This window comes from Phyllostomus hastatus, unplaced genomic scaffold, assembly GCF_019186645.2.
Source record: "Phyllostomus hastatus isolate PE091 unplaced genomic scaffold, TTU_PhHast_1.1 phas_contig_80, whole genome shotgun sequence".
Classification (NCBI taxonomy): Eukaryota; Metazoa; Chordata; class Mammalia; order Chiroptera; family Phyllostomidae; genus Phyllostomus; species Phyllostomus hastatus.
Genome location: NW_025333960.1, coordinates 40,641,329 through 40,669,125, shown reverse-complemented (window position 1 = coordinate 40,669,125; position 27,797 = coordinate 40,641,329). Strand labels below are relative to the sequence as shown.

At 53.9% G+C, this 27,797-nt stretch overlaps 1 protein-coding gene across 3 annotated transcripts in view; it reads left to right on the top strand.

Annotated features, from left to right (window-relative positions):
* Positions 1-2,622: 2,622 nt before the first annotated feature.
* Positions 2,623-27,797, top strand: part of MYO5B (myosin VB) — a 258,368-nt gene continuing 233,193 nt past the window's right edge. For 2 of the 3 annotated variants that reach the window (XM_045850063.1, XM_045850061.1), the window contains exon 1: positions 2,625-3,127. In XM_045850063.1, coding sequence (XP_045706019.1) covers positions 3,101-3,127 — 27 coding nt within the window. In that variant the 5' untranslated portion in view covers positions 2,625-3,100. Of the gene's footprint in view, positions 3,128-27,797 lie in introns of all 3 variants that reach the window. The other variant, XR_006787004.1, reaches the window with a different exon arrangement.

The following is a 27,797-nucleotide window of genomic DNA, read 5'->3' as shown; positions in this document are numbered from 1 at the left end:
GCCCGAGGGTGTAACCCTTCCTCCCACCCAGTGGCAGAATCTGCACCATCTTTGACAGTGACCATGCAGCCTCTGCTGGACTCCTCCGGGGACAACAAGCTCTCTTCTCAGGAGACGTCCACCCCTCTCCACCAGGCTTTCTTATTAAAATTTGTGCTTATCTCTCGTGGTGGTCCAATATCTGCCACCCTGAAACTTCCTCCCTGTGGTCTGGGTCAGGCCTCCACTTAGCAGAAGCGGCCTAACCTCTTTCACATGACGGACTTTCAAATACTTGAAAACCGTCAGGGCATTCCCACTGCCCTTGTTGGGTGCCCCAGCCCCCGCCACTCCGAAGTCCGAGCCTCCTTTGTAGACCTGCGCTGAGGCTCAGGCAAGATCCCAGAAGGAAAATACTTGGCAAGCTTCTTTGGCACAAAGTGCATTTTAAAATGCTTTTATTGTTATTCAAAGGAGGGAAAGCTCCGATTTGACTGGGATTAGAAATTCACAGAGCCCTGGCCAAGAGCAGTGTTCTCCTTAGGGATGCGGTTCAGTTCAGTGCGTGCCAGGTGTGGGGGGAGCCAGGCCGCTGGAGCCGGGCTGGGGGTGGAGAGAAAGGATGAGAGCAAATGAGCTTCAGGTTGGCCAGAGGTCCTGGTGGGATGGCTCGCTCTGCCTGCTTGGCAGGGGGAAAGGTGGGTCTACATCAAGGTTAGAATCAGACTTGTGATAAGAGGTGAAGGGTGCCGATGAGAAGGAGGGGGTCTGCCTGGGAAATGGGTCACAGCTTTACTCAGGAACTCGGAAGAGGAAGCAGAGCTAGCAAAGGGCTTGGAGGAGGGATGGGTAGAGAGGCTGGGAAAAGAGGAGAAAGGCGATAGAAAGAGGTGGTTTAATGTCATGGGGAGAGTTCGTTACTTCCCCATGCTTCAAGGGAGAGGGCAATTTCAGTAGGATGGGGCTGAGAGAAACCACCGAGGACTCGTTAAAGAAGGGGCGATCAACTGGGGCTGTCATTAGAACCACCCGTAGCTCCTAAGAATCCCTTTGCCTGAGCAGCATCCCAGGCAGACTTTCTGGGAGTGGGATCCAGGCATCTGTTTTTGTAAACATGAGTCTGACATGCACAAAGTGTTGAGAACCAGTGAATCGTGGAGGGGCTGGGTGTGAGCGAGCAGAGCCAGCTGGTACAATCACTTCAGGGAGTTTAGCAGAACCAGAGAACAGAAAAAGTCGAGAACCAGCTGAGAGAGAGAGAGAGAGAGAGAGAGAGAGAGGGAGAGAGGGAGATAGATAGATAGATGCTGGTAGAGAGATGGGACCACCGACGGAGCCCAGCAGTGCAGAAGGGAAGGGTTGCTGGAGCAGGGGTGGGGACTGAGCCATACTTAGCAAGGGGGCTTTTTTTAGTCCCAGAAGGCCGAATCCCTGTGGGTGTGAAAACACTGAGTGGGGCTGCACCTGGAGTGCGACTAGAATGCAGAGCAGACTACTACGCTCACAGATATCTGAGAGGGGACAGAACCATTTCCTTTCTGCCCTTGCTAGTGTCAGGAGGAGCTCCAAGGAGAATTGCCCAAGCTTCGGTCGGCCCTGGGAGTACAACCCTTTAGAATTATGGAGGAGCTTACAAAAATTCAGGGGCTCCAGTCCTGCCCTCGGCCAGTATATCAGAATTCCTGAAGGACTTCATGCTAAAGTGCCCACCCCCACCCCAGGTGATGATCCTCATGGGGAGGCACAATTGGGAAGCGCTGGCCACGGGAATCAAATGGGAATCCTGCACTCCAGGTGGGGAGGTCGTGCATAGGATGAGTTTACAAACCCTTCCAGGGCGCGAGGCTCCGGAACAATCGCCCCAGGGGGTGCAGATGGACGCTTTAGCTGAGCGCCCCCTACAGAGGCTGTTCCTCATTCAGGTACAAATGTCAGCTTCAGAAAACCAGGGGACAGCCCCTGCTCTCCCTCCACCGACTCCTGCCAGCTGTTTTCCTTTTTGGCTGGCATGCCTACTCTTTGCTGGAAGCAGAACAGGGAGTGAAGCTGCGTAAGGCAGCCAAGTGCCACTGGCAGAGGGGAGAAAACTAAACGAGGTAGGAAGCGGTAGAAGAGCTGAGAATGTGGTGGGGGGAGAAGGGAGAAAAAGGGACACTTCCCAGAAAAGCGAACGATCCTCTGAGCAGGGTGGCAGGGAGCCTCGTTGGAAGCTGCGGGGAAACAGACAAAGTGGAGGGGTTACGCTCCCCACTTTTCTGATCAGGATCTCAGCGCGGGGAGTTCAGCTAGTCGGAGACAGTCTTTGGTATAGCCAAGCCGCCCTAATAACAACCTGCGATATGACTGAATTTTAATAACAAAAACCCTGATCACAGACACGTAAAAACCAGAGGAGGAATTTTGGAGCCTTTCAGCAGCGGGCACCTCTCTTTCTATCCCTCTTTGCCCTCTCTGGTTACTTTCCTTTTTCTTTTTTCCTTGGCTGCACTGCGTCCCCGCCCTGCCTCCCAGGCACAGCCTCCCAGACACAGCTGGCGTGGACCCAGAGCGTGGGGCGGCAGGTGCGGCACCGGCGTGCACCTGTCCCGCGTGCGCTCCGTGTCCAGCAGGGGGCGGCCGGCACCCGCCGCGCGCCCGCCCCGCCCCCGGCCGGGAGGACCCCGCGGTGCGGGGGCGCGGGAGGGCGCGTCCAGCCCGGCCCCGCGGGGTGCAAAGGCGCGCGGCAGCTCGCTGGCCGCCGGCTCGGACGTCCGCCCTGCCTCCCTGCCTCGCCCCGAGCTCGCACCTCCTCCAATACCTGAGTTGGGAGCGGCACGGCCTCCCCCGCCCGCCCGCCACTCCGGCCCGGCCGCTGCGACGCCGTCGCCGCGGGAGTAAAGGTCGCGCCGGCAGGGAGCGAGCCGGCCGCGGCGCCTCCTGGAAGCCGGCGGGGCAGGTGGGGGAAAGGGACGGGAAACACTCAAACTCTCAGCCAGCCCAGGAAGATGGCGCCAGGCGGGCCGGCCGCGGACTGAGCGCCGCGGGGGCAGCGAGGAGCCGGGACCCGCCGCCCGCCGGAGCACGAGCGAGAGTCCTCCGCCCGCAGGGCGCCCGCCCGGGGCTCGGCCGGGCACGCGGGGTCATGTCGGTCAGCGAGCTCTACAGCCAGGTGAGTGCGGGCCGTGCTCCGCGGCCCGGCGGGCACAGGTGAGGGCGGCGCGGGGCGGGGCGGTGTGCTGCGGGCCACCGCTGCCCTCGGGGGCGCCTTCTCCTGAGGCTCCGTGGGTCGGGGGCCGACCGGAGACAGCTCTCAGCCTGCTCCCTGCAGCCTCCTCGGCGCCGCTAACTTCGGGTGGCGGAGAAAGTTTGCTGTTCCGGGAGCGCCCCGCACTGACCCGCCGCGGCTGTGCCCCTGGTCAGGGCTGTCGCCCCCACCCCGACGCCCGGCCACCGCTGGCCTCGCCGGGGCTCTGTTCTGTCTGAGTCCCCGAACCGCGAGGGCAGCCCCACCAGCTCCCAGACGGTGCCTGGGGACAGCCCCCTGTGGTGGCGCCCTTCTGGATCAGGACGCCACCCCAGGTGCTCTGCAGCGTGAGCTCCCAAGGGCGACCTTCCAGTGTTTCTAAGACTTCCTTTCCTCGCGCATGCCATCGAGGGGGACCCCTGAACTTGGGCGGCGTTCCGCCACTTGAGCGGGGAGAGGAGGGGTCCCAACCTGGTGCCGGGGGCGCTGCAGCCGGAGGGTGGAAGCTTTGGGGAAGGCGCGAGGCCCTCCAGGGGTCTCTGGAGACGGGGAAGCACGTTCCCAGTTCGCCAGGGAGGGGCTCTCTGAGGCTCCAGGCTGGGTGGGGACGTGGAGGGCTTCGGCGACTGCGGGGAGGGCGTCGGTGTAAGGCCGAGCTAGGGGCGAGGGTGGTTTCCAGGATGCCCGCAAGGTTGCGATGCGTGTGCAGGGCTCCTTCGTCAGAGTCGGGAACAGGTGCAGTGGGGCGGACACGCCCGCTTCCATGGTGCTCGCTGTGGTTACAGTTGGGGACCAGCCACCGCTTCCCCAGCGCCTGCGGCCGCGCAGCCCGAGCTCCCTCGGGACCCCCTTGGGTTTCTACTTGGCGCGGAGGGTGAGGGCGGCACGGACCTTTAAGTATGCACCCCTCCTCCACTCCTAAGTTTTGGACGCCCCTCCGTCGCCTTCCTGTTTGTCTTCTCTGTGGCCGAAAACGTTTGGCAGCACCTGGTGCACACTTCTCGGTGCACGGAGGGGTGTGTGTGTGTGTGTGTGTGTGTTGCCGGGGGAGTTTGGGGGAGGGGTCCGGTTGGGGGTTGGGAGTTCGGTTCCCAGGATCCTGGCTCCGACCAGCAGGTCTGGGCGGAGGAGGAAGAGCCACTTCCGCGTCTTCACCTGGCGGGTTCTCGCAGCTGCCCCTGAGCGTGGGCGAGACCTCCTGCAGGGTGGGCGAGTCTTCTAGTTTCTCCTTCCTTTCCGAGGGGGACAGGGCCGAGCTAGGATGACAGGCGGTGGCCCCAGAGGTTGTGCCCTGGCTGGGGGGGGTGGGGGCACAGCCGACCAGGACACTCAACTCCACTCGCAGCGGGAGCCCTTGACGGTGATCACAGATGAGAGGTAGCTGCTGAGAGAGGAGAGGGAGTGAGGTCTGAGCCGGGGCGTGGGCGGGGGCGGAGTGAAATCTCTGCGGCTCCTGGCTTTGGAAAAGCACACTCCTCGGGTTACCTGGTTACCCGCGGCAGGAGCTCTCACGCTTCGCTTTCAGTTGTTGTCCTGGAAGCCGGCTGTCACGGGAGGCCGGAAACCAGGGATGCAGGGAAAACTCTGAACTGGAGTGTAAAGCGCTGATCCTGGCCACACGGAAGTGCACGAGAACACCACCTGTTCTCCCAAGGAGAACAGTGACCCAAGTGGATACACCTGCGGGGTATCCTAAAGCCCTCTGTTAGACAGTAATTGACCGCTTCATTATACGAAGCTAAAGGACAACTGAATAAGCCCTTAATTTTTGGAGCCCTGATCTTGAAAAATCAGAACATTGGATTGCTTTTAAAGACAACACCATCAGAGGAAAACACTCAGTTTAAGTTTTAGTTAGAAATGAGTACTTTGCATGCTGATTTAGGAGCGGTGAATTAGTGAGTCTGAGCTAGAGTTTTGGTGTGCTTTTCTGGCCTTGAGCTGGACAGAGCTGTCGCACCAGGAAAAGGTCTCGGGAGGGTACACAGAACAAGCAAGCAAACAAAAAACGTGGCCTCACGAGGGTGAGGGTTTGGCCTAACCTGAAAAGAGTTATGAGAACAACTCCCTAGGGCTGTGGGGCTCTGCGCCTGGCTCTGTTGATGGGTTTCTAGGTGTTAATCATTTTTAGATTCACGAGTCTAAACTTGAGGTTTGTCTGTGGCGAATGCAGTAGCTTCCACATTGTGCTTGGGCAGTTGCTTTTCTTTCCGGCAGAGTGACACGCGGAGGCTTTTCCTGTGAGAAGCAGCGGCATTGTTTTCTAACCATCGTCTCACTTGCTCGGCTGGGTTCGCAGCACGCACACGAATCATCAAGTGTGCAGGGAAGGTGTGCCGGCTGTGCAGATGCACTTTGTTTCTGGGGAGATGACTTGTCCTTTTGGTGTATTATCAAAATAACCAACGCTCTTTTTATGTTTAACCTGCTGGTGGGCTTTTCTGGCATCATGCACGCTGGAGCCAGGCACGCACTTCAGTGCATTGTGCGTGATGGGAATAATTACCCCTTATGCAGCAGCACTTTTTTAATAGGGGGGATGGAAATTTTTAAGGCCCTTTATTGGTAATACCTGTTGGAAGATGTTATTCTTGGAATAAGGCACTTACTTCAGTGTATAAACTCACTGTAAGTATACAGTTTCAGCTAAGAACTTAGTATGTGGGTCTAGCCCTAGTTATCCAAGAGCAGACTTCTGCCTTGTCCCACCCTCCAAGTCACTGTTTTCTTGTCCTTTCTCACTTGGGTTCAACTGGCAGCTCATGAGCTATGGGAATATTTTGGGGGGGGGGGAGTTGATCTGAGTCCTTGGCAAAGGGCCCTTCCCATCAACAAGGGCACGCCTGTTTTTGGAGGACCCAGCAGCTCGGCTTTGAGAAATTGCTTTCTTTGCACTGAGGTCTTTGGGGTGGGGAAAGCGAATCGGAGTGCCCGCCGCACTTGGAGGGTGATGCCAAAGCCAGTCAGCCGCAGCCACACTCATGGGACGGTGGGGCGGACCCTGGGCCCTCGTCACGAGAGGCACGTGTGTGGCAAGTGTTAGCACCTTGTTTCCGCCCACAGGAAAGGACAGTATGGGCTAATCTGATTTGTGCAGGTCCCAGGAAGACGCCCAAACTCGAGCAAGCGTGGTATGACTTAATTACGATAAGTGCAGAAAATAGTCTGGTTTTTAAAGTGTAAAGTACATAATCTCTCCCTCAGGCTCAATAACACAAGTCTTCCATAGAGAAGGGTTATTCTGGATGAAATGTTAAATATTGCTCCTGTAAGTATTATGATTTTCGGTGTGATTTTGGCCGGCAGAGTGACTGGGAAATCACCAGACTGGAATTTCTGCTTTAATCCTTTCCCGCGTGGTTTTGAATAGATAGGTGCTGCCCGAGCAGTGGATTTGGGGGGCTGCCGGGAGGTCACTGTACTGTGTAGGCCAGAGTGGCTTTGAGCACAAAGGCCTTAGCTCTAAGGGCTGCAGTTGGGGCTAGTCCTTTGGAACGTGGAGCTCGTGTGCTTTGGGCTGGCGTCCTTTTGCTGTCCCTGACCTGTGCCTCAGGGGACGCGGGTCCCTCCTGAGCTCAGTCCTTTCCCATCCGTAGCCACCGCTCCCTCTTCTCTCTGCCCCCTTTCCCCATGGGCCTGTAAACCCTCCTGGTGACCATCAGAACTTGGAAGTTTGTGTGCAATTTGTCACTCGGCTCACAGGGCCTGCTCTCTGCCTGCTTGTTACCTGTACACGCAGAACGAGCCTGCCCTGTTCCCCCCTGCCCCCACCGTTGGTAGTTTTTGTCATGTCACATGTCCCAGCTGGGCTGAGATCAGGAGAGCAGAGGCTGCACAGGACACCCTTGGGAGTCAGCTGCATCCACGTTCACGGGCCGGTGGGGCGGACCCTGGGCTCTCGTTACCAGAGGCACATGAGTGGCAAGTGTTAGCACCTTGTTTCCACCCTCAGGAAAGGACAGTGTGTCCTCAGTGTGTGTAGTGCACTGCCTTAGTAGGTGCTTATTTGGGAAGTTGTCTTCTAGGCACCCCCGAGCCTTCCTCCCCCAAGTCCTGCTGGAACTTCCTTGTAGCCACTGGCTGACGCCAGGTCTCCCCACTTGGGCCTCTTAGAGAAGCTTGCCTTTACTGTTGGTTTCTTCCCATTTTCTTTTAGTTAATGTGCTGCTTGTATTGCATTTCATCAGCTGCAGCACAGTCACCCATCAGAAGGCTTTCTGACAGCCCGGGTCTGACTGGAGTCTAAGTATGTTACTGCACTTTCGTTTGCAAAGACGGCATTCTCTTTCTGTCAGAGGGCCAAGGCACTCGGAGTAGAAGCTAACTAGACTTCCCAAATGCTGGCAAGATTAAAAAAAAAATACTGTCATTTTCTGTGGTAAGGTTCAACTGTAAATTATACTGCTTACAGTATAGAAGTCCACACACTGCCTTTCCTAAGTGAGAGTGTATTTATCACAACACGCACAGGATTGTTGAGGTTTGAGCTCAAGCCAGTACGGGTTTGAGCTAGTCGTTGACCTCTGTTTTGTAGCTCAGTAGGTCCCCAGCAACCACACGACAAAGCAGCCAGCCCACTTTAGAGAGAGTGGAACGTGTGCCCTGGTGTCCTTGTCTGTGCAGACGCGCTTTGCATCCTCACTGGGCAGCACAACCTAAATATGCAAAGTTACCTAACAGTACAGCATCACTGCGTGTCCGGAGAGGAGGGCACACACTCTTGGCTAAAGGCACTTTGAAGAAGCAGCAGCCGGTGGGCTGCAGCAGTGAGGGAAGACTGTAGAACACATGCAACACCAAACTCACAGCTGCCCCAGCACCAGACAACCAAGGCATGGGGAAGGGAGGCTCCCCCTCCGTCCCGCACCCCCGCCACCAACTTCCTGGGGAAAGAGCGAGAGCAGTTTGAAAGAAGGTTTAAATTTAAACTGTGCTTTCTGTCTCCTGTTATAGCTTTAAAGGAAAATTAAAAAACATTTTTCACAATGTTCCCTTTTTTTTTCCTGTTAGTTCGTATGATAATTGAAACAACTCATACGACCCAGGAAAGGTAAAGCCTCCTCCCAGAAACAGCTGCTGTTAACCACTTACGGTGGTCTCTAGGCCTGGGCCGTCCAGTCGCGGGGGGGGGGGTCACATGTGGCTGCCGAGCACTTGAGATGAGGCCGCCCCAGCTGGGAAGAGCTGGCGGTGTGACGTAGTGGATTTCCGAGACGTGGTACAAGCATGCGTGTGAAATAGCTCACTCACACTTTTTAAATCCAGACTAACTGTTGAAGTGGTATAATATTTTGGATGTATTGAGCTAAAATACTTAATTTGATTCACCTATGTTTAACCTGGCTACTGGGAAATTTAAAATTTCGTATGTGTTTTGCCTTATTTCCGTACTCACAATACTGCTTTAGACTTCGGCATGACAGAACACATGCTTAAGAAAATAGGTGGGGCGTGCCGTGGTACCTCTCTGCATCTTAACCTGCTGTGGCTTTGCTCCCCTGGTGCATGTAAAGGTAACCTTACCATTGTAAGGCCTGCATAACATGTGTCCTCCGGCGGTGCCGTCGTGTTTTTAACGGTTCCCATTTTGAGGAGCACTTAATTGGTTCCAGGTTTTCGACGTGAAAAGCGTTTCAAACAGGCTTGGAGCCTCTTTCAGTCATTTCCTCAGGAAGAGTTGCTGCAGGTGGACTTGCTGGCGTTCGTGTGAACGGTCTTCACTAACACAGCCTGCAGCCTCCAGAGGAGAGCTGGTCCGGCCCCATCACCTCCCCACCGCCCACTGGACGTTGTTCCTGTCTTCCAACCACATGTTTCCTTTTTGATTTAAAGTGGATTTTCACTGGATAGTTGGACATCTTTTCATATGCTTGGTGTTTTCATTCATAAGTTGTTTTTTTGTATTTTCTATATTAAAAGGCATTATAGCTTAGGGTGTTTTTTTTTTTCATTACATGATTATAGTTTTAGAGATAGGCAGTCATGGAAACCAGAATATTCAGGAAAAATGCATAAATATATGTTAAATAAGGCACCCGGGCCTGTGCTTTCCCCGCCTGTGTCTGAGCTCACACCCCCTGGGCACAAACACTAGCCCCTGTGACTCAGGCACTGCTGTCATTCCGTGTACGGACGAGAGGCCTCAGGCTGACGTGACTCACCCAAAGCCACGGTCCTCGCCGGCGGTGGGGCAGGACCTCTCCCCCAGTGTCCGGCCGAGGGCCTGGCTGACCTCTCTGCTCCGCCGCTTCCCACGAGGCCCTGTCCCACTGGCCGTGGGCACGGAACATCATTTGTGTGTAGAAGGTACCCATGTCCACATTTAGCCCCGTGGCATCCTGATGCTTCTTAAAGTGCATCCCAAACTTAGGCAAAACCCTTGTTTTCGGCTTTTCTTAGGCCACGTAGGCCCCCAGAGAGGTTCACGTCTTCCAAGAGGGCTGCGGGGAACCACAAAGATGTACCTGAAACTCGAGCAGTGTAAAATTATTTCCGGCTGTAAATTTAACCATTCTCACACTCTAGGACGCAGCCCGCTTTCCACATGCCCTGCCCGATGCCGTCTCCCCCTGCAAACACTGTAGTGAGAGCTTATCTTTCCTGCCACGCTCCATGTCTAATGGTCACTTGTCCCCTTCTAAGCGATGAGCGGAGAACCAGGTCTGATACTCCTGGTGGCCCTCGCCCAGCTTCCCGTTTAATGAGAGGTCTTCACCCTTACAGGTGTGCCCTGCCCACCGCCTGTTGGCTGGGCACGTGTCTGCTGGAAATGAGCTCCTTCTCCTCACTCAGGTTGTCAGCGTGGCCATCTTCCAAGCAGGGGCATCCTCGGTTGGACGTGAGGAGCTCTTCAGGCTGTCTGGATGCTGGTGCAGATGAGCACTGGCACTCACTTGCTAATTGACTGTGGCAGAGATCGAACTTAGACAGGGTCCCGCAGAAGTGACGTCTGCTTCAGTGTGGTTGGTAGGGTAATAATCTGGGTGTAATAATTTATAGTTTTAACCTGAACATGTCACCTAAAATGTCCTATGGAGTGCTTGAATGTGATATCGTTATGTTACAGAATGACATGCTTATGACTTTGTAATAAAAGAGTCTGTAATAAAAAGAGGGCATTATTTGTGCGGGACCCTGTATCTCTGAGCACCAAGTTAATAGCTCATCATCTCCCTTTTAACATTTATTCAGGGACTTTTAAATTATTGTCCTTCTTTGAGTAATTCTCGTAGTGACACAGGCCCAGTAGGCTTTTCTCTCCTTTGCAGAAGAGGCCCATCATGAGAAGTTACTGATTTTTTCCCCCCAGACAGCTTTTGCTGTTATAAAATTCAAATGCATTGTGACACGAAATCCTTAAAGTAATGAGAAAATCCAGATGCCTGTGTTATGGGATTCAAAGACTTGGTTTGTAATCCCTTTGGCACTGGGAAGTTTGGGCCCCTGGCTTAGCAACCAGCCTTTATAGGAAACAGAGGCCGGGCAGCAAAGCACCAGGCCCGTCTGTGCTGCGGGCTGCACGCTGGGCGTCTTCGGGACGGGACGGGACGGACGAAGAGGGGCGGTATTTGAGCTGGCAACTGTACTATGTGCCGCTGTCGACTTCGTGTGCCCCAGCCATTCACTTCAGTCTCTGGTTCAACTGATTTTTTAAAAGTTCTAGAGAATTTTATTTTTAGAGGGAAGAAGGAGGGGGGCAGGAGGGAGAGAGAAAGAAACATCAATTGGTTGCCGCCCACATGCACCCTGACCGGGAATCGAACCCGTAACCTTTTGGTGTACGGGATGATGCTCCAACCAACTTAGCCACCTGGCCAGGGCCGGCTCGACTTCTTCTTGCTGACTGCCCACCCACACCCCGGTGCAGTCCCACCAAAGACTCGAGGTGTGCTTGGAGTCTACTACCTGACTTTATGTGATGCCCGTGTCACCTAAGGTGCTCTGGAGGTGGGTACTACAGAGCAAAATGACTTATGTGAATTTCCGAAATCAGCAATGTAAACAGTGTTGTATATGGATATACGTGTGACGAACCTGTGAGGGGGCGAGGAAGGCGGGGACTAGGAGGACAGAAGCTGGGCCAGCCGTTCCCCGGGAGGGTGCTGCCGGCGTCTGCTCCGTCACCCGGCGAGTTCGCGGGCATTCATCAAGCACTGACACATCCAGAAGAGGGGCCACTGCGGAGAACAGGATGGGTTACAGGGCCACATTGGTGAAAGCTTTGAGATGTTCCGATTCTCCGTTTCGCCTTGTGCGTGTGGAGAGTTGGCGGTTGAACGTGTAGATTCTCAGAACTGTTCTCCCTGCAGATGTGGGTTCGGCCTTACGCCCGCATCCCTCCCTGTTCCCCAGACACGGTTTGCCTGCTGTGCAAACGCAGTCGGCGCCGCGCCACTGGCTTAAAGCCACTTGGGCTCGCCCCCCTGTTTCTGGACCGTGGCACTTGGAGGGGGAGGGTCTTTTCCCCCCATCACGGAGCCACCCTGACCGTGACGTTGTCCTCTGTCACTTTGGCTCGGCTTCTGGCTAGGGCACCCGTGGGAGGCCCGTCCGTTCCCCTGCACGTGCCTGCGTCTGTGGCCTGCGAAGCCCCTGTCAGGAGAGGACGAGATGTTTTCCTTCTCATCTCTGAGCCCAAAGGCTTGGCACACGGTTTGAACGTGGCATAACAGCAAGGCAACGTTTGTGGATGAGAAAGCTGCTGTAATGGCCTTCTTTTTGAGGAGCCTAATTTTATAAATAACTTTGAATACACGTATACTTTTTTTTTTGCACTTACCTTCCTCAGGTTATCATTTACATTAAAAGTGTAATCTGCTTTTAGTTTTCCCCCAATTAACTCAAGTTTTTATCAGCAGTCTCATCAGGACTCGGGGGGTCCTTGCGTGGTTAGGTGGGGGCAGATACGGTCCTCACAGCTCCCGGGAGATCAGACAAAGCAAATCAGGGGGGCTTTCAAAAGAGAACAGTGGGTCCGGGAAGGAAAAAACAGATCCAGTCTGTCCCAGTTGTCTTCTCCCCACAGGGGCGACGACAGTGCTGCTCACGATTTTCCCCTGAAGTCATCGCTCAGCCACCCCATGTGCAGGCACCTTCTCCTTGCAGGGCAGGTGCCACAGCCCCCACCTGAGGCCGGGAGGAGGAGCCCGTCTCCTCAGGGGCGCCCTTTGACCTTGAGTTCTTCCAGTCCAGTGGTTCATTTGTTTTGGAATAAGCATTAAGGAGGTATTAGTACATTAAAAGGAGGTAAATTGCTTTATCTCGTCTCATTAGATTTAATCACATTCTCAATATGTCTACACCCACTAATGAGGGCTAATGTTAATTTGTAAAATAAGGAAAATGAATGTCTCCTCAGGCAGAAACCAGTCTTCCTTTGCTCTCAAGCTGCTTGCTCTTTTTAGTTGCCGGTTTGCTGGGCATGCGTGTGTGTAACTGTGTAACGGCCGTGCGCACCGGAGTGATGAGCGTGCCCGTACAGTGTGATCGGAGTTATACAGTGGAGCCTCGGTTCCCGAACGTAATTTGTTCTGGAAAACTGCTCGATTTGTTCCAAAACTGACTCACTTTTCTTTGTCACCTGCGAGACGTGTGACTGATCATATAGGTATTAGCATGTTGTCGGGCATAAAACCGATACAACTTTTCGGTGAACAGCTGGACTGAGAACCGAATTGTTAGAGAGGGAAGGTTTGACTATGTAGCGAACGTGCTAGGCCCTGCCCATCCGAACAAACGCTGCCTCCTCCAGGACGGCCTCGGAGGCAGAGGGGTGGGGATCAGGGGTCCATCGCTTCCTCTTCTGAAATCGGCTTCAGACCCGCTGGCGTGTTCCTCGTCGCCTTCGTACAGCGGCGATGATTCGTGTCTGGGAGGTAGGCTTTCTGCTCTGGGAGCAGCCGAAAGTTACTCAAAGAACTACGCTGGTTTGAGTTATGGTAGGGATTCACAGACACATTTCTGCTACAGACTAAGTGTCGCTGCCAGGTCCTGCCCCCAGTTTTGTGTGACCTCTTACTGGTTGTCATCCTGGTGGGGGTGTTACAGTCAGGCCTGGGACGCTCTCGGTGATCCATCAGTGTGAGCTCTCCGGCGTCAGGGACACGAGCGTTTGAAAGTAGCAGTTCTGGCCTGTTTGCTTAAGCACTTAAAAGCTCATGGAATTTTATAGTTATACTGATGTATGGTCCCACTTAAATATATATGTATATTAATATAATTATCTTAGTATTTAAGTATGTAATTGCCTAAATGTTATGACAGTTTTTAAAAAAGAGTTATTTATTTATTTATTTATTTATTTATTTATAGAGAGGGGAAGGGAGGGAGAAAGAGAGGGAGAGAAACATCAATGTGTGGTTGCCTCTTGTGCGCTCCCCACTGGAGACCTGGCCCACAGTCCAGGCATGTGCCCTGACTGGGAATCGAACCTGTGACCCTTGGGTTCACCGGCTGGCACTCAGTCCACTGAGCCATACCACCCAGGGCTGTTACGACAGGTTTAATAGCATTAATAAATATCTACTGACTGAACATTCAAACGGAGAGTGTATCCCACCTAACTTCCTAAAATGCTTTTTTGAAGGCAGATGGAAAGATGCTCTTTGTTCTTTTCCTCTGTAATGCTAGTGATTGAATAGAAGATGACAGGAGGGCGAAATAGCATTATTCACACTAGCCAAAAGTTGGGGAAGCCACCCAGTGTCCATCATGCATGAATGGGTACACGAGATGTGGTCTGTCCTTGCGATGAAATGTCACTTAGCTTGAAAGAGAGGGAAGTTCTGGCACGTGCTACAGCATGGCTGAACCTTGAGGACACTGTGCTCAGTGAAAGAAGCCAGTCACCATAGGACAGCGATTGAGCGAGTCCACTTAGGTGAGGTATCTGGAGGAGTCAAAGTCGTAGAGAGCGGGCGGTGGTCGTGGGAGGAGGGGAGCGTAGGGCACTGCCATTTAGTCAGTACAGAGTGTCCTTTTCACAAGACAGAGAGTTCTGGAGGTGGCTGGTGGGATGGCTGCCCAATGCTGGGCGTGGGCTTGGTGCCACTGAGCTGAACACTTAACACAGTTAAGGTGGTAAATTTTCTACTGTGTGTTATACCACAATTTTAAAAGTTTAAACTCTGGGGGGAGGCAGGGAAAATACAGAGGTTATAAAAGCTTAACCTTTGGTAGGGGAGACCGAGTACTGGTTTCCCCTTCTGTCAGCTGGGCGACCTTAGGCAACTGCTTAACCTCCAGGCTCCGGTTACCTCTGGAACAGGGCGGGGAGCTAGGACCACCCTCGGGCTTGCTGAGGGTTGAGATGGAAGGACAGCCTGTGAGGTGCGCTAACTGTCGCTGCCCGTCCTGTTGCTAGGAGAAGGTCTTGTCCTTGGGGAACCGCAGTCCAGCGTAGGGCACTGAGGGGGCGAGGGCCCGAGGGGCTGGGGAAAGGGTCCAGGTGCTGATCTACTGGCTGCAGCTTCTCCATGCGGGTGGCCGGCCTTGGACCGGCCCCTCTTACCTGGTGAAGCACCGGCCTGGATGCAGGAGCTTTAGGGCTATACACGTGCTCTTCCTTTTTGAGGTGTGGGGAAGAAGGGAACAACAGGCGGATTAAGGTCCTGTCTTTGAGGACCAGTATCATCTCAAATCTTTACTCCCAGAGCTTCAGACCTGACTGACCCATAGGTTCCCACTGTGGGACCACCCCCACTTTGTACTGAGAGGAAGAGCACCCCACCTTGGTACCACGAACGGATGAGCATGTCTACCTGGAGCCCTTCCTGGCACTTGGTGTACTTGGCTATTTTGGCTGCAAGGGTGTTTCAACATGTGGGCCCTACCCTAAGGATGCTCCCTCAGGAACTGGGCTTGGCTGGTCTGTCTGGACAACCTGGCTGAACAGGCCAGAACCGTGGTAGGGGACTGGGAAGGTGCTCACGACCTCCGAGACTTTAGGGACCAGGTGACCCCGCCAACAGCAGAGGTCATTTCCGCCCACGCCCACGCCATCCATGTGATGCAGGTACTCCTGGCTCCACTCTTGTCTGTCTTCTCACCAAGCCTTTCTGAATCTCCAGTTCCAGTTCAGATTGGCTCCACTGTCCATCGTTGCTCCTGTGTCACTTAGAAGAAAAGCTCTAAAGCTTTTGTAAAGGGCAGTCTCTTGATTGGCTGCTCCCAGGCAGGTACACCTGGTGCAGGTAGCTTTGGCCATCTGACCCCCAAGGAACTTCCCAGTTTGGCTCAGTCACTGGGAACCATGCATTTTCCTCAGCAGAGACTGGAGCGGGGAGCAGTTTGCAGGCACTGGAGCCCTGGTTTTCCCACACTGGGGTGCGTCAGAGCTAGGGAGAATCCAGATGCGGCATTCACCCCTGTGGAGGCCTGTGTGGACCTGCTATCGTTTCTTGCTAGATCCTGGTCAGCTTTGGTACCTGCAGCCTTCTGCTGAGCTTCTAATCTGGTTTTTGATCACGATCAATTCGTGCTTTGGATTCTGATGATGGTTTCTATGGCTACCTGGCTCTCACGCCTTATAAACATTGCTGGGACATGGGCCTCAATATCTGCTATTACAAATAGTCCAGTAATAAACTTTTTCTTCTGCTGCTGAAAGTATTCTAGGTCCTCTTCTTTTTTTCCTCCACTTCCTCCCTCTCCACACATTCTTTACCCTTTGGTAATCCACCCTGAATAAAGGTGCTAGGGATCACCCCCTGTTAGTATTCCTGCAGTCCGACTGGCGGTGTGAAACCAGACTCCACTGAGAGAGCCGCTGGGGTTACACAACGCTCAGCCGTGTGGAGCGGTCTCACTGAATGGGACAGATGCTGAGGGTGTCAGTCTGCGCTGTGCTCAGTTGCAACGTGAACCGTCTCAGAAATCAGAAACTGCCTAAGTGCTGGCCAAAGAGCAGTGATGCGAGGGGGCGGTAGGGAACACCACCAGCATTCCAGGACCAGTAGCCTGTGTCTGAAACAATGTGAAACAACGTAGCAAAGTGCCGCCAAGTGAGGAGTTAGGCCACCACTGTTTTGCACTTGATCCTGTTCAGTAAGTCAACTCTTGGCTCAATGCTGGAATTTAAAATCTCACCTTATGCTTCTTTGTGCTTCGCCAGGGGTCAGTGACCACACTTCCCTACGGAGCTATATTTATGCATCTCAAGTTTTTAACGTTAAGTTGCTGTGCAAGGCAAATGCCTTAAGAAATTGTAATTTTTCACAGACGTTGGTAAACAGTGGTTTGTCGGAGCTAGTTCACTGCGCTGGAGTGGGACAGTTGCATAGTTTTCAGTGGCAGACGCACTTGGTGATTTAAGTGTTACCCAGGCGGGAAGTAGCACTGATTCTGCTCTGTGCCAGGTCGGGCTGTGAACTCTGCAGTGTGTCTAGAGCCCTCTCTGCTGAGAATTTCGTCTCGAGCTGGCGGTGCGTGCCAGGACCGCCTCCACCCACCGCTGAAGCGTCTGCCAGCCTTGGCCTCCATGGGGCGGGCAGTGCGGTGTCACAGATACAAATACGTGAGAATCTTCCTGATGTCAAGTTCAGCGCTGGGCACAAAAGGGGCATAAGACATAGTTCTCGCTAAGGAACCCACAGTTACACTCAGTGTGGTGAGTGCATCCGGGGGGGTGAAGCATTTTACCAAGACGAGGAGCGTGGTGTGGCGTGGGCCCCTCCAGACCATTGGTGAGGGTCCTTGTCTGTCACAGCAGCTCTGAAGACCCTGGCCGGGGACGAAGTCTCACCTTCGGCCCCTGTCAGCCCCCAACATGTGCTCTTCTGTCTCCTGCCTCTGAGTGTGGAGGACAGCAGGTCCTCCTGTCTAGCCCCGCACTTCAGTGGAGGCGACGAAAGTCACAGTCACGTGCCAGGGGGCTTCCACCCTCCAGAGCCATTCCCTCCTCTGAGCGCTCTGCAGGGGCCCACAAGGACGGGAGCCCCACGAGGGTGGGAGCCCCACGTGTTCCAGGAAACTGCGTTTCCGCCTCCAGCCTTGGGGGCTGGGGACTTGTGCAGGACGGGGCCGTGGGGACAGCCACCCTACTGGATGGGCCGGGTAGGGCCCCAGCGTGTTTGCACAGCCCCGCGAGATGGCGAAGACACCGAACAGTGATGTCAAAGGATGGTTCCCTGCACCATCTGATCAGGAAGGCAGAGATGGGAGGACATGAAACCCGAACAGAATGTTTGTGAGCGGCTGGTTGTTAGAGTTGACGCACTCAGCCCTCTCGTTAAAAAGGAGGAGTTCCCCAGAGCACGGACATCCAGGGACACCCTGGCTGGGCGAGCGTCCGCAAGAACCTTTCCTGCTGTCCCTGCCCCCTGAGCTGTGCGGGCCTCTTCCCGCATAGCCCTCCGCTGCCGCTTGCTCTCGAGAACCAAGTTAATTTAGCATCAACCTCGCCCCCCCCCATGGACTTGCTTCCATAAAATTAGGATGATCTCGATTTACCTAATCATTTTAGTTTTACTGTTTTGACATTGTTTTAAATGGGTTTCATAGGAAGTTCTTTCAAAGCGTGACGCTCATAATCTCTGTTATAAAATAGCCTTTTTTTAATCTGAAATGAGGATGTTAACAGCGGCTTGTCTGGTGCTGGTGCGCTGACATGATTGAAGGTGACCTCAGATGTAACCAGAAATACACAGCCCAGGAACCTGTGCCGATAACTTTTTCGCCTGGGGTGATAAATGGCGATCATAAGAGTGCACCGTTGTCTACAGGCCGAAAAAATTGTAGTTGCTTAAATTACTCCAGGCATTTGAAAAGGACAGTGATATCGATTTTATGTATTATAGTAAGATTGCTATCACATTAACCTCCTTATGACCTCACTTTATTTTATTTTTTTTAATCAAGGCAGTGATTTGCAAAAGTAAGACTTCAGAACGTAAGTTTTGCAAAGTTCTTTGGGTGAGCTGTGTCCAGTGAGGGCTCTCTGTTGGCCACAAGAAAGTATTGGTCTAGATTGAGGACCAGCTGTGGAGGAGATGTTGAACTTGACCCAAAGAAGGCAGATGTCATTTGAAGAGACCTGAGTAACAGCGGCACATTCTCCTGGCTCATGGATGTGTTTAAATGTCAGAAAAGTAGCTGTGTATGGTAGGCAAAAGCAAACAACCCACAAGAAACCAGCCAACCAGAAAACAAAATCATTCCCACTGCCCAGTGGCTACACCCTGGGGGGAGGAGAGGGAGGAGGGAATCTGCTGGCTTGGGCAGTGCAGAGCTTCCTGGAGTGAGAGCGTCTTGCTGTGATGATCACGGACAAACAGAAAGGGTTTTCAGGGAGAATGTTGGTGTAGCATGGCATCTGCTTTATGACTGACGGTAGAGTTGACCCCCCACCCCTCCCGAGAAGTGACTCCACTCAGCTGTGTTCTGCTGTTGCTGACACCCTGAAGGGCTCTCAGTAGATGGTGAGGTGGGTCTGGAGCAGGGAATGCCTGGAAACTGGAGCATCTGAGGAACAGCTGGGGGCCCAGGACTCAGAGTCCGGAGTGAAGGAGACCTGATCCTGAGATACCGCAGGGATGTCAGGTGGAGTTCCTGTCTCCCCGCTGGGTTCTCCCCAAGCTCAGAGTGATGCCCAGTGGTCTGTGTTGCAGGAGGCAGCCGAGCTTGCTGTGCAGGAGCTGATCAGCAATCACCCTCCCAGTGGTGGGCAGGGCCGCCTGGTGCAGAAGGAGGGCTTCAGCTCCTGCAGGTGTCTGAGGGCACTGGGCACCATCCAACGAGGATGCTCAGGGAAGTGCTTTAGAATGGGAATGTGACCCCTCTGACCTTGAAACCTCTTGCCCACCTGAAAGGTGGCCGGGCATGACTTGGGAAAGAAAAACACAAAATTAAGGGTGAATGGAAATAATTTCAAGTGAACAGTAAAAGAGGGAAGGAGCACACCATTTTGTTGTTGAGCTTCTGTTCATCTATAAAAATAAACTTAGAGAAATTGATTCATAGTTTTTGTCACTCTTAGGGAAGCAGGCGTCCAACTCACTTGAATTTATTCTAGGAATGGGAATTACAAAGCTTTATTGATTCAGCATAAAATAGTCTGAAGTGCTTTAGTCCCGTGTTTGGCAGTGGCCGTTTCGTGGTGGGAGCTGGAAAGGCAACGTAAAAGGACCAGCTGTTACCTTTCTCGTAGGACGAAGCCGCATGTAGGTTGCTGGCTTGGGCGGGAAGGGAGAGGAATGGGAACCAAGATTAGAGGAAGGGAGAGGAAGGGCACTAGAGGAGGAGGAAGAGGAGGAGGGGGAGGGAGCTAAGAGGGCCGGTGCTGGCGCTGTGTGCTCCCCACCCCCCAAACACACACAGAAGGTCGCTCTGCTCAGCCTGAGAAGACAGGCTGCTGCAATGGAGAAGGGGTCAGAGCCCCCGAGAGGCTGGCTAGACCTGGTTTGCCTTTCTTTGGACGCCAGGCCCTGTAGTGAGCTAAATGACCAAGCCTCAGAGTAAGCACTCATCAGTGAGGAGTCCGGGAGTGAGTGAGAGCACCCATGAGTGACAGGTACTCCTGTCCACCTGTGGCTGGCTGGCTGCTGACTCCCCTGCCAGGCCATGGCTCTGCTCGTCACTTGAGAGGAGGAGCCCTGGCGTGGGGTGTGTCCTTGTCGGTGCAGGGCCTGGTGCCCGAGTCAGACCCCTTCCGACTGTGCAGCTGGTCTGCACTAGGAAAATCCCTGGCGCCCTATGTAAAGCACTTGCACAGTCAAATGAAAGAAATAGGGCATCTTCCTCTTCATGCACACACCTCTGTGTCCGAGAGTGTATTGCTGCCGGCCCCAGGCCCCTGATTTTGGCCATTTGTGAAGGGAGAAGCAGCTTTGAAGGAACCCACAATGGGTTAGCCTTTGCTTTTTTCCCTTCAGAAAACGTCAGCTCTTAATTCTTAAAGCAGGATCCTGTGTTTTTTATACGTACTCTTATGCTTTGCAAGTTGTGCTCCCGTTGAGTTGTCATTTTTCTGGTTCACAAGAGCCCTCGGGGGCAGGAAGACAAAGGAGCTGACACTGGACTGCGAAGGAGCACACTCAGACTCACTCTGGGGCGCCTTGGTGGCACCCCGGATTAGCAACATGGGCCGAGGGGAGTGGGAAGGACCCTCTCCTGAGTCCTTGCTCTCTGTGTGTGTGTGTGTGTGTGTGTGTGTGTGTGTTTTCCCCTGGATACGCAGTAGCTGGTTCTCCCTGGTGGGTTCAAGTCCCATGTCACTGGTTGCACTAGTGTGTTTACTTTTCCGGTTTCCAGTCTGGCCAGGCTGTGCACCGGGAGTGAGCGCTGCTCCACCACACGAGTCGTAAGCAGCCTGGAGACGGGATGACGCAGTGGAAGGAGCACCGAGCTCCCTGCTTAGATGTAGGTTTTGATTGTGACGTCCTACGTGGCACTAACACAGTGACGCTTAGGTGATGGTAACTCCGGCCAGTCTGTGTTGCTCTGGGCCGCAGTTCCCTCACCTGCCAAATGCAGGGAGTGGGACCAGATCTCCTGGGTCCTTTCATCGCCCAGATCCTGTGACGGTGTCACTCAGTCTGAGTCAGAATTAGTGCACTGAAAAAACAAGTGCCGCCTCTTTCACATTTTTCCTGACTCACCCGGAGAGTGAAACGGCCCGATCTGAAGGCGGGTGTGTTTCCCAAAGCCTCCCCCTCACGGCGGAAGGTGCTAAGAAGTGAGCTTGTTTACTGCTACTGCTGTTCCTCCCCGGTCTCCCATTTCAGCAGGTGGCCCGACCCAGCCGGTCCTCCACTCCATCCCCCCCCGCGTCTCCCCCAGTACCCAGTCTGTCTGCCTGGCTTTCCCACCAGGATCCGGTCCCCACTCCTCACCCGCTCGCCACTCTGACCCATCCAACCCGCAGAGTCTCCCAGTCGGCTCAACTGTCTCCTTCCTTGTCACTGCCGGTCTGTTCCCCACATAGTAGCCAGACGAGGCTTGCAGAGCAGGGTCCCCAACCTCCAGGCCTCGGACTGGTACCTGCAGACTGGTACCTGTGCGGGCCTGTTAGGAACCGGGCTGTGCAGCAGGGGGTGAGCTTGCATGTAATGCACTTGAATCATCCCCACCCACACCCCCCTGGTCTGTGGAAGAATTGTCTTCCTCGAAACTGGCCCCTGGTGCCAAAAAGGTTGGGGACCGCTGCCACAGAGCCAGTCGGATTCCACCGGAGCTCACTGTGGTGGGGCCTCACTCACTGTATCATGGGTTTATTGGGAGCTGCAGTTTCCGAGGCCTGTGCATGCCAGCGAGGGCCAGGCCGGCCGATCCCACACACTCACACACTCACGCCCTCCCTGTGGAGGGGTGTCCCGGCACAGTTCTGCTTTAGTGGGTGCAGGCTGCCAGGGGCCATTGAAATGAAGTCTTTGTTGCTTCTGCACGCTGGTTCCATTCCCTTTAAGGACCCGTGTGCATTTTGAATGGGCCTGGGAGGAAGATCTCTTGCCGTATTTCCAAGTCTGGTTTTGGATCTGCCTGTCCGGTGAGCGGCCTTGTCTGGCATCCCCTGTGACCTCCCCTGCCAGGCTGGTGTGCAGGGTGAGCCCCCCTGGGACAGGGCCCAGCACTCCCCTGGGGGAGCCATTGGTGGCGATGCGTGCCCCAGCCAGGGTCAGCTGTTCCCCTGTTCTGCCTTCGTGACAGAAGTTTGATCTTGGAAACCCCTCCCTGAGTGGCCGTGTGTCTCGGGCTGATGTAACGCTGGAATGCACCAGGACTCTGGACTTTGTGCCACATGCACGACAGAAGTATCCTTCTGATTAAGCCAGTCCGAGCCAGCCTCGTAGCCAGCGCCTTGAGGCCAACAGACTGGCAGCTGATTATTGCCTTTCCCACGGGCAGACTCAGCCCGCTTGTCCTCTTCGGGACACATCCTGAGCTCTTCTGCACCCCTGCTGTATCTACCTGGAATATTCTCTCCCCTCCTTCTCTACGTTCATTCTGTCTCTCAAGACCAAGGTCAAACTTGGGCTCTTCCCATAGACTCTTCCTCACTAAGCCCAAGGAACTCCATCCTCTCTCCTCTGCAGCAGTTACTGTAAATAATGTCCATTCGTTACTTGGTTTTGGCATTTGCTCACATGCTTCTCTTAGGCCTCTGCTCTGCCGCTGGTCTGCACTGTTATTTATTTCTTGGGTGATTGCTTAACTTTCTGCATATTTGTCTTATCTCCTCACCTGATCCAAGAGGGCAGGGACCAAGCCAAGGGCTGAGCACCCGGCCTTACCTAGCAGGCGGAGAGGTACTTGCTGATTTGCGGAGCGGGGCTGCGTGGGGACTGTCAGCCAAGCGTTTGAGGTTCTGGCGTTTCTGTGAGATGCCCCCCACCCCCAAAGGACCCCAAAAATCCTAGCTGAGGGGGTGCTAGCTGAGGGACAGTCTCAGGGGGCTGGCGTGGGCTCCCCACACGGAGCAGTGGTGAGCGGTTTTGCAGCTCTGCACTTCTGGAGCAGACGGGAACCAGGGGAGAAAGATGGGGGAATGCTGACTCTCCTGCATGTTCTTTCTCCTGAGGGTTTATAAAGGGCGTGCCTCTCCTCCCACTTGCTATTTTCTGACCTTGCGTTCTAGCCACTTATAATATAATCTTCCAATCTTAAGAAAGCAAGGAAGGGAATGTTATAATAAGCCGGCAGTGTTGTTAATGGCCTGCCGCATGACTCAGGGCAGAGGGCACCGGGGCGGAGGTCACGGCTCCGAACTCTCCCGGCCGTGCCATTTCCTCGCTGTGAAAACTCGGGCAAGCGGCTTAATCTTGCTCGACTTTGTTTTTTTTTTTTTTTTTTTTTAATCCTCACCGGAGGACATGTTTATTGATTTTTAGAGAGAGAGGAAGAGGCAAAAAGAGACAGATGACGATGTGAGAGAGAAACTTTGATCAGTTGCCTCCCCTACGTGCTCTGACTGGAGACCAGACACGCAACCCAGGCGTGTGCCCTGACCGGGCGTCGAACCCGAGACCCTTTGGTGTGTGGACGACACTCCAACCAACTGACCCACTCAGCCAGGCCTCAACTTTGTTTTCTTATGTGTTAAGTGGAAGCAACTGGATTTACCTAAGTACTGTTGAGAGTGAGAATGAAATGAAGATGACGGAGTGAAGCAAACTTAATTAGAAAGGTTAAGGGAGGGTTACTGGCCCAACATGATGTTTTGGTTCTTATTTTGTTATTTTTTTTTATTTTGGTATGTATTTTATTCACTGCTGATACTGGGAGCCGCAATCAGAATATGAAGCTGAGATTTGTGTGTTATATAACCTTGAGTCATAAAAATGTTCATGAGTCATAGAAATAGAGGTTTAGAGTTAGAAGGTCATATAATGCGCCTTGTTCTGGATGCTGTTTCTGTTAAGGCTGCTCCTTTCGTAGCCACTCGTGAGTTCTGCTCACGAGGGCAGTGTGTGCCGAGAGGGAGGGACACTGCACGGGCGTCCTCAAGACAGATGTCGCAAGCCTGGTCGAGCTGGGATGAAACCCGCCCAGTGGCGTGTCCGGGAGCATCCTAGGCGAGGCAGAGGGGCAAGGAGCTGATCAGGGAGAAAGCTGGAAGCTGAGCCCTACGTCAGAGCTTCCTCGTTGCAGTGCCATTTCACTCAGTGAGATGCTATGATAATAAAAGTAAGCTGTGATTAGAAAAATAAAATACAAATGTATGCCTAAGAAACAAAGTTGCACTGCAAATGAAATAGCTGCAGACAGAGGTCCCCAGTTTACTGACAAGCTATGTTCTAAAAGTTACTTCTAGTGTTCATCCATGTGAACTGCTGTGGCAGACCACCAGAGACTGGGTGGGGGACTTGTCAACAGCAGAGATTTCTCACGGTCTGGAGGTCAGGTTCGGAGGAAGGCCCTCCTCCCCCTGCGTCCTCACACGACAGGAAGAGGGTGAGAGAGCTCGGGGCTCCCTTTTGATGAGGCACTGACCCCATTCCCGAGGGCTTCACCCTCGTGTTGGAACTACCTCCCAAAGGCCTCACTTCCAGACACCGTATCAGCACCTGAATTTGGAGGGGGCACAGACATCCAGCCGGATGGATCTTCCACAGAGACTCTGTTGTAAGTGGCGACCCCACTGAAGAGCCAGCGTCTGGAAGCCAGGTAGCTCCTCCTGTGTCCAAAGCAGGTGCTGCTGCTGCATCATGGTGATGCACAGAGTGGCTGCCCAGAGAAATGCCTCTGAAGATGTCTTCTGTCCCTCTTTCATAACCAGGCCACTAGAGGCCTGCCTCTAGCCCCATTCCACCCCCCCCGCCCCCCCCAGCAGTGTGGCAGCTCACTGGATTTCCCGTGGAGACAGACCTGCTGTCGGTGTTTCCGGCCAGGCCATGTTTTCTTGACTGCCCGTCGCTGCCCCAAACACACGCCTTCCCTGCCTTGTCTCTGGAACAAGTCATGGCTTTTCTGGCACTGTTCAGTAGGCCTTCCAGTTAGCCGCAGTGGGGGAGTGGGAAGGGAGTGGGCTTCTGCCTGCTAACATGTTCGTCACGGTTGCTGTGGTTGTGGGCGGCAGGGAAGCCTGCTGCAGTGACTCAAGCCATCGAGGGGCTTATTTTCCTCCACGTCCCAGGTGTTGGGGTGGGCAGTCCCGGCCGATGGGGCAGTCCCACCACCCGGTTAGCCTGTCCTGCTCTCCTTTCTTACCTTGGAGCTTCGTCCTCACACCTGTGTTCCAGGCGGAACGGAGGTGGACGGGTGAAGCTCCAGAGCAGTTTCTGTTTTAATACATTTCATCGTGGAAGTGTTCCAAACCTATGGAAAAGTTGCAACAATAATTCAGGGAGTTCCCGTACACCTTGAATTGGGTTTCAGGTTCGAGCAGTTGCCCTGGTGACATCCTGCAGAGTAGAGGATCCAGCCCAGGGTCACACGTCACACCCGCTTGTCATGTCTCTGGTTTCCTTCGATCTGGAACCCTTCCGTGTGGCTCCCCTGACGCGGATGTCCTTTAAGATTGTGGCCAGGTCACAGCCAAAACGGCTGTCCGTGTGGACCGTGTGTCTGGGCCGGAGGCTGTGCCGGCCCTGCAGCCTCTCGAGTGGCACAGGCTGTCTGACTATCCCGTTGCTGCCGGTGTTGACTGTGACCCCTCGTTCCGGGCGGCGTCTCCAGGGTTTCTCCTCGGCCAGGTTGCTTTTTTCCCCGCTGTGTGATCTGTTTCGTGGGGAGGTACGTGGAGACGACGTGCATTTCTGTTCTCACCCGACTTTCATCTGATTTTAGCATCCTTGATGTTTTTCTTAACTGGATTTGTTTTTGATGTGCCGACCGCCACGTGGTGGTTTGTTACCACTGCTCCTTCTCCCTGGGTGTGTGGGGCTGCACTGTGTGGGGGTGTTCTCCCTTTTCCCCGTGAGTAGCCCTTTCCTCACCCAAGTGTGTGCGCCCCAAGTGTGTGTGTGTGTGTGTGTGTGTGTGTTGAGTGGGTTGTGAGGTACGACCGTCACTCATTTTGGTGTCCAGATGGTCCCAGGTCAGGTCAACGGGCACACCTTGGCCTGACTTCCCTGCCCTCTCGACGTGCTCGCATCATTTCCGCACAGCGCGATGTTCTAGACGCATCTTGGGTTCTCTGCCTCGCCCCAGAATGAACTGTTCCTCTAAGGAGCCCTGGTTCTTCCTGGCGGAGAGTGGTGCTTGGAGACCCGTTTCTGGGCATTAAGTTAGTTGCTCCTCCTGGGGCGGGCGGCCGCCAGGCCTTCTGAGTGGACAGAGGCAGGAGATGGGTGTGCGTACAGTCATCCCCCGCCGCTTGTGTCTGGGCCCTGAGTCCAGGCTCGGCTCGGGCCTCACCTACCTGTTCAGGTCTAGTGGCTAAAAAGAATTTAGCTCTTTATTTTGAGATAATTCTAGATTCACAAGCAACTGGCCAAATAACAGCCATTCCATGTACCCTGTACTTAATTTCCCCCAGTGGAGCACGTCACAGAACTGTAGCACATGCCACAGCTGGGGTCCTGACATTGTTGGCACAGTCGGGGTACAGAACGTTTCCGTCACCGCAAGAGCCCCCCGCCTCCATTTGTTTTGTGGCCACACCCACCCCTCCTGCCTCCATGTCCCCTTTGACCTCTGACAACCACGACTCTGTTTTCCATTTCTGTCATGTGTCAGGGTCTGATATAGGTGGAATTGTCTAGTAGGTAAGCTTCTGCAGTGGGCTCTTTTTCACTCAGCACAGTTCTCCGGAGACTTATTCAGGCTGTTGCGCATATTGCTAACTCGTCCCTCTGTGTTGCTGATCATGACGTGGGGTAGACGTGACCGCCTGTCACCCGCCGAAGGGCGCTGGGGCGGGTTCCGTTTCCAGCCCTTCGGAATAACGCTGCTGGAAACGCTGTGTGCGGGTGTCCCTGTGAACGCTGGGTTCCGGTTTCTGAGATGAGTCCTGGCCGTGCAGGCGCCGGGGCTTGTGGTTGTTCCGTTCAGTTTTTTGAAAGGCGCTGCCGAATGGCCGAGCGATCCAGCTTTTCCGCATCCTCAGCAGCATGTGGGGTTGTCATTATTTTTTAAAATACACTTTTAATTTTAGAAGCCTTAGACTTACAGAAAAGCTGCACATACAGGGGCGAGAGTTGCCGTGTGCCCCATGCCCGGTTTTCCCTGTTCACCTCGCACACTGTTTCGCTACATTTGTTGCAGTTAATGAATGAATATTAACACGTTGTTACTAAGGACTGCGCTTGATCCCCATTTCTTTCGTTTCTACCTCCTGTCCCGGGTGGTACTGGTGTAGCAGAGGAGCAGGGAGTAGGGGGAGCCGCAGGCTCCCTCGGGGACCGCAGGGGGAGGACAGTCCGACAACAGGGCCCCCCATGCGGGCACCTGCTCCCTTCCAACGCGCAGGACAAAGGGAGTTCAGGAGTCTCCAAGGAGCAGACAGCCCATGTTCTAAAATGCCGGGTGCTAGACGCATCCTTCCTTCCCAGCTCTTCTGGAGCAGCAGGCCTCTGAAAGGACCTCAGTAAATTCCCCCGTCACCAGATTTTTCACATCACTTCCTCCACTGTTTGTGATTTGGCCGGTGAGGGTGGGGGCCCCTCCCCGCTGTGTGCTGGGGCAGTGCAGGGGAGGAAGGCTGAGGGCCGGGACGTCCACCTCCTGTGCCGTGGGGGCCAGTGCTGGAGCCAAGAGGGTCCTTCTCAGCTGGGTCTGTGCCTTGGGGTTAGTATCTTAATTAGCAATATACCCATGTAATGCTGAATAATTTAGAATTGCCAAAACGCCAGCCAAGGCCCCATGTGGTACTTCATTTAAGTGCAATATAAATACCACAGAACCTTGCCCTTTGTGAAATTTTACAGCTTTCTCTAATGGTCTGTTTTATTTCCGAGTTGTTGGTGTAACCTAGGCGGTAGGCCCTCAGGGCAGCTGTGGTCTTTATGCTGAAGACACAGGTTTCTACCCACGGTAATAGGGTCTTTGCCTCACACAGGGGGCCAGATGGCAGGAAGGCGTGGCTGTGTTTATTTTGGAGACTTGAACGTTCAAGTCGTGTACCTCCGCAGACACTGCGAGTTCCCTTCCAGACAGCCACCACAGAGCAAGTCACAGGGAGTTTTGGGTTTTCTAGTGCACGTAAAAGTTAGTTTACATT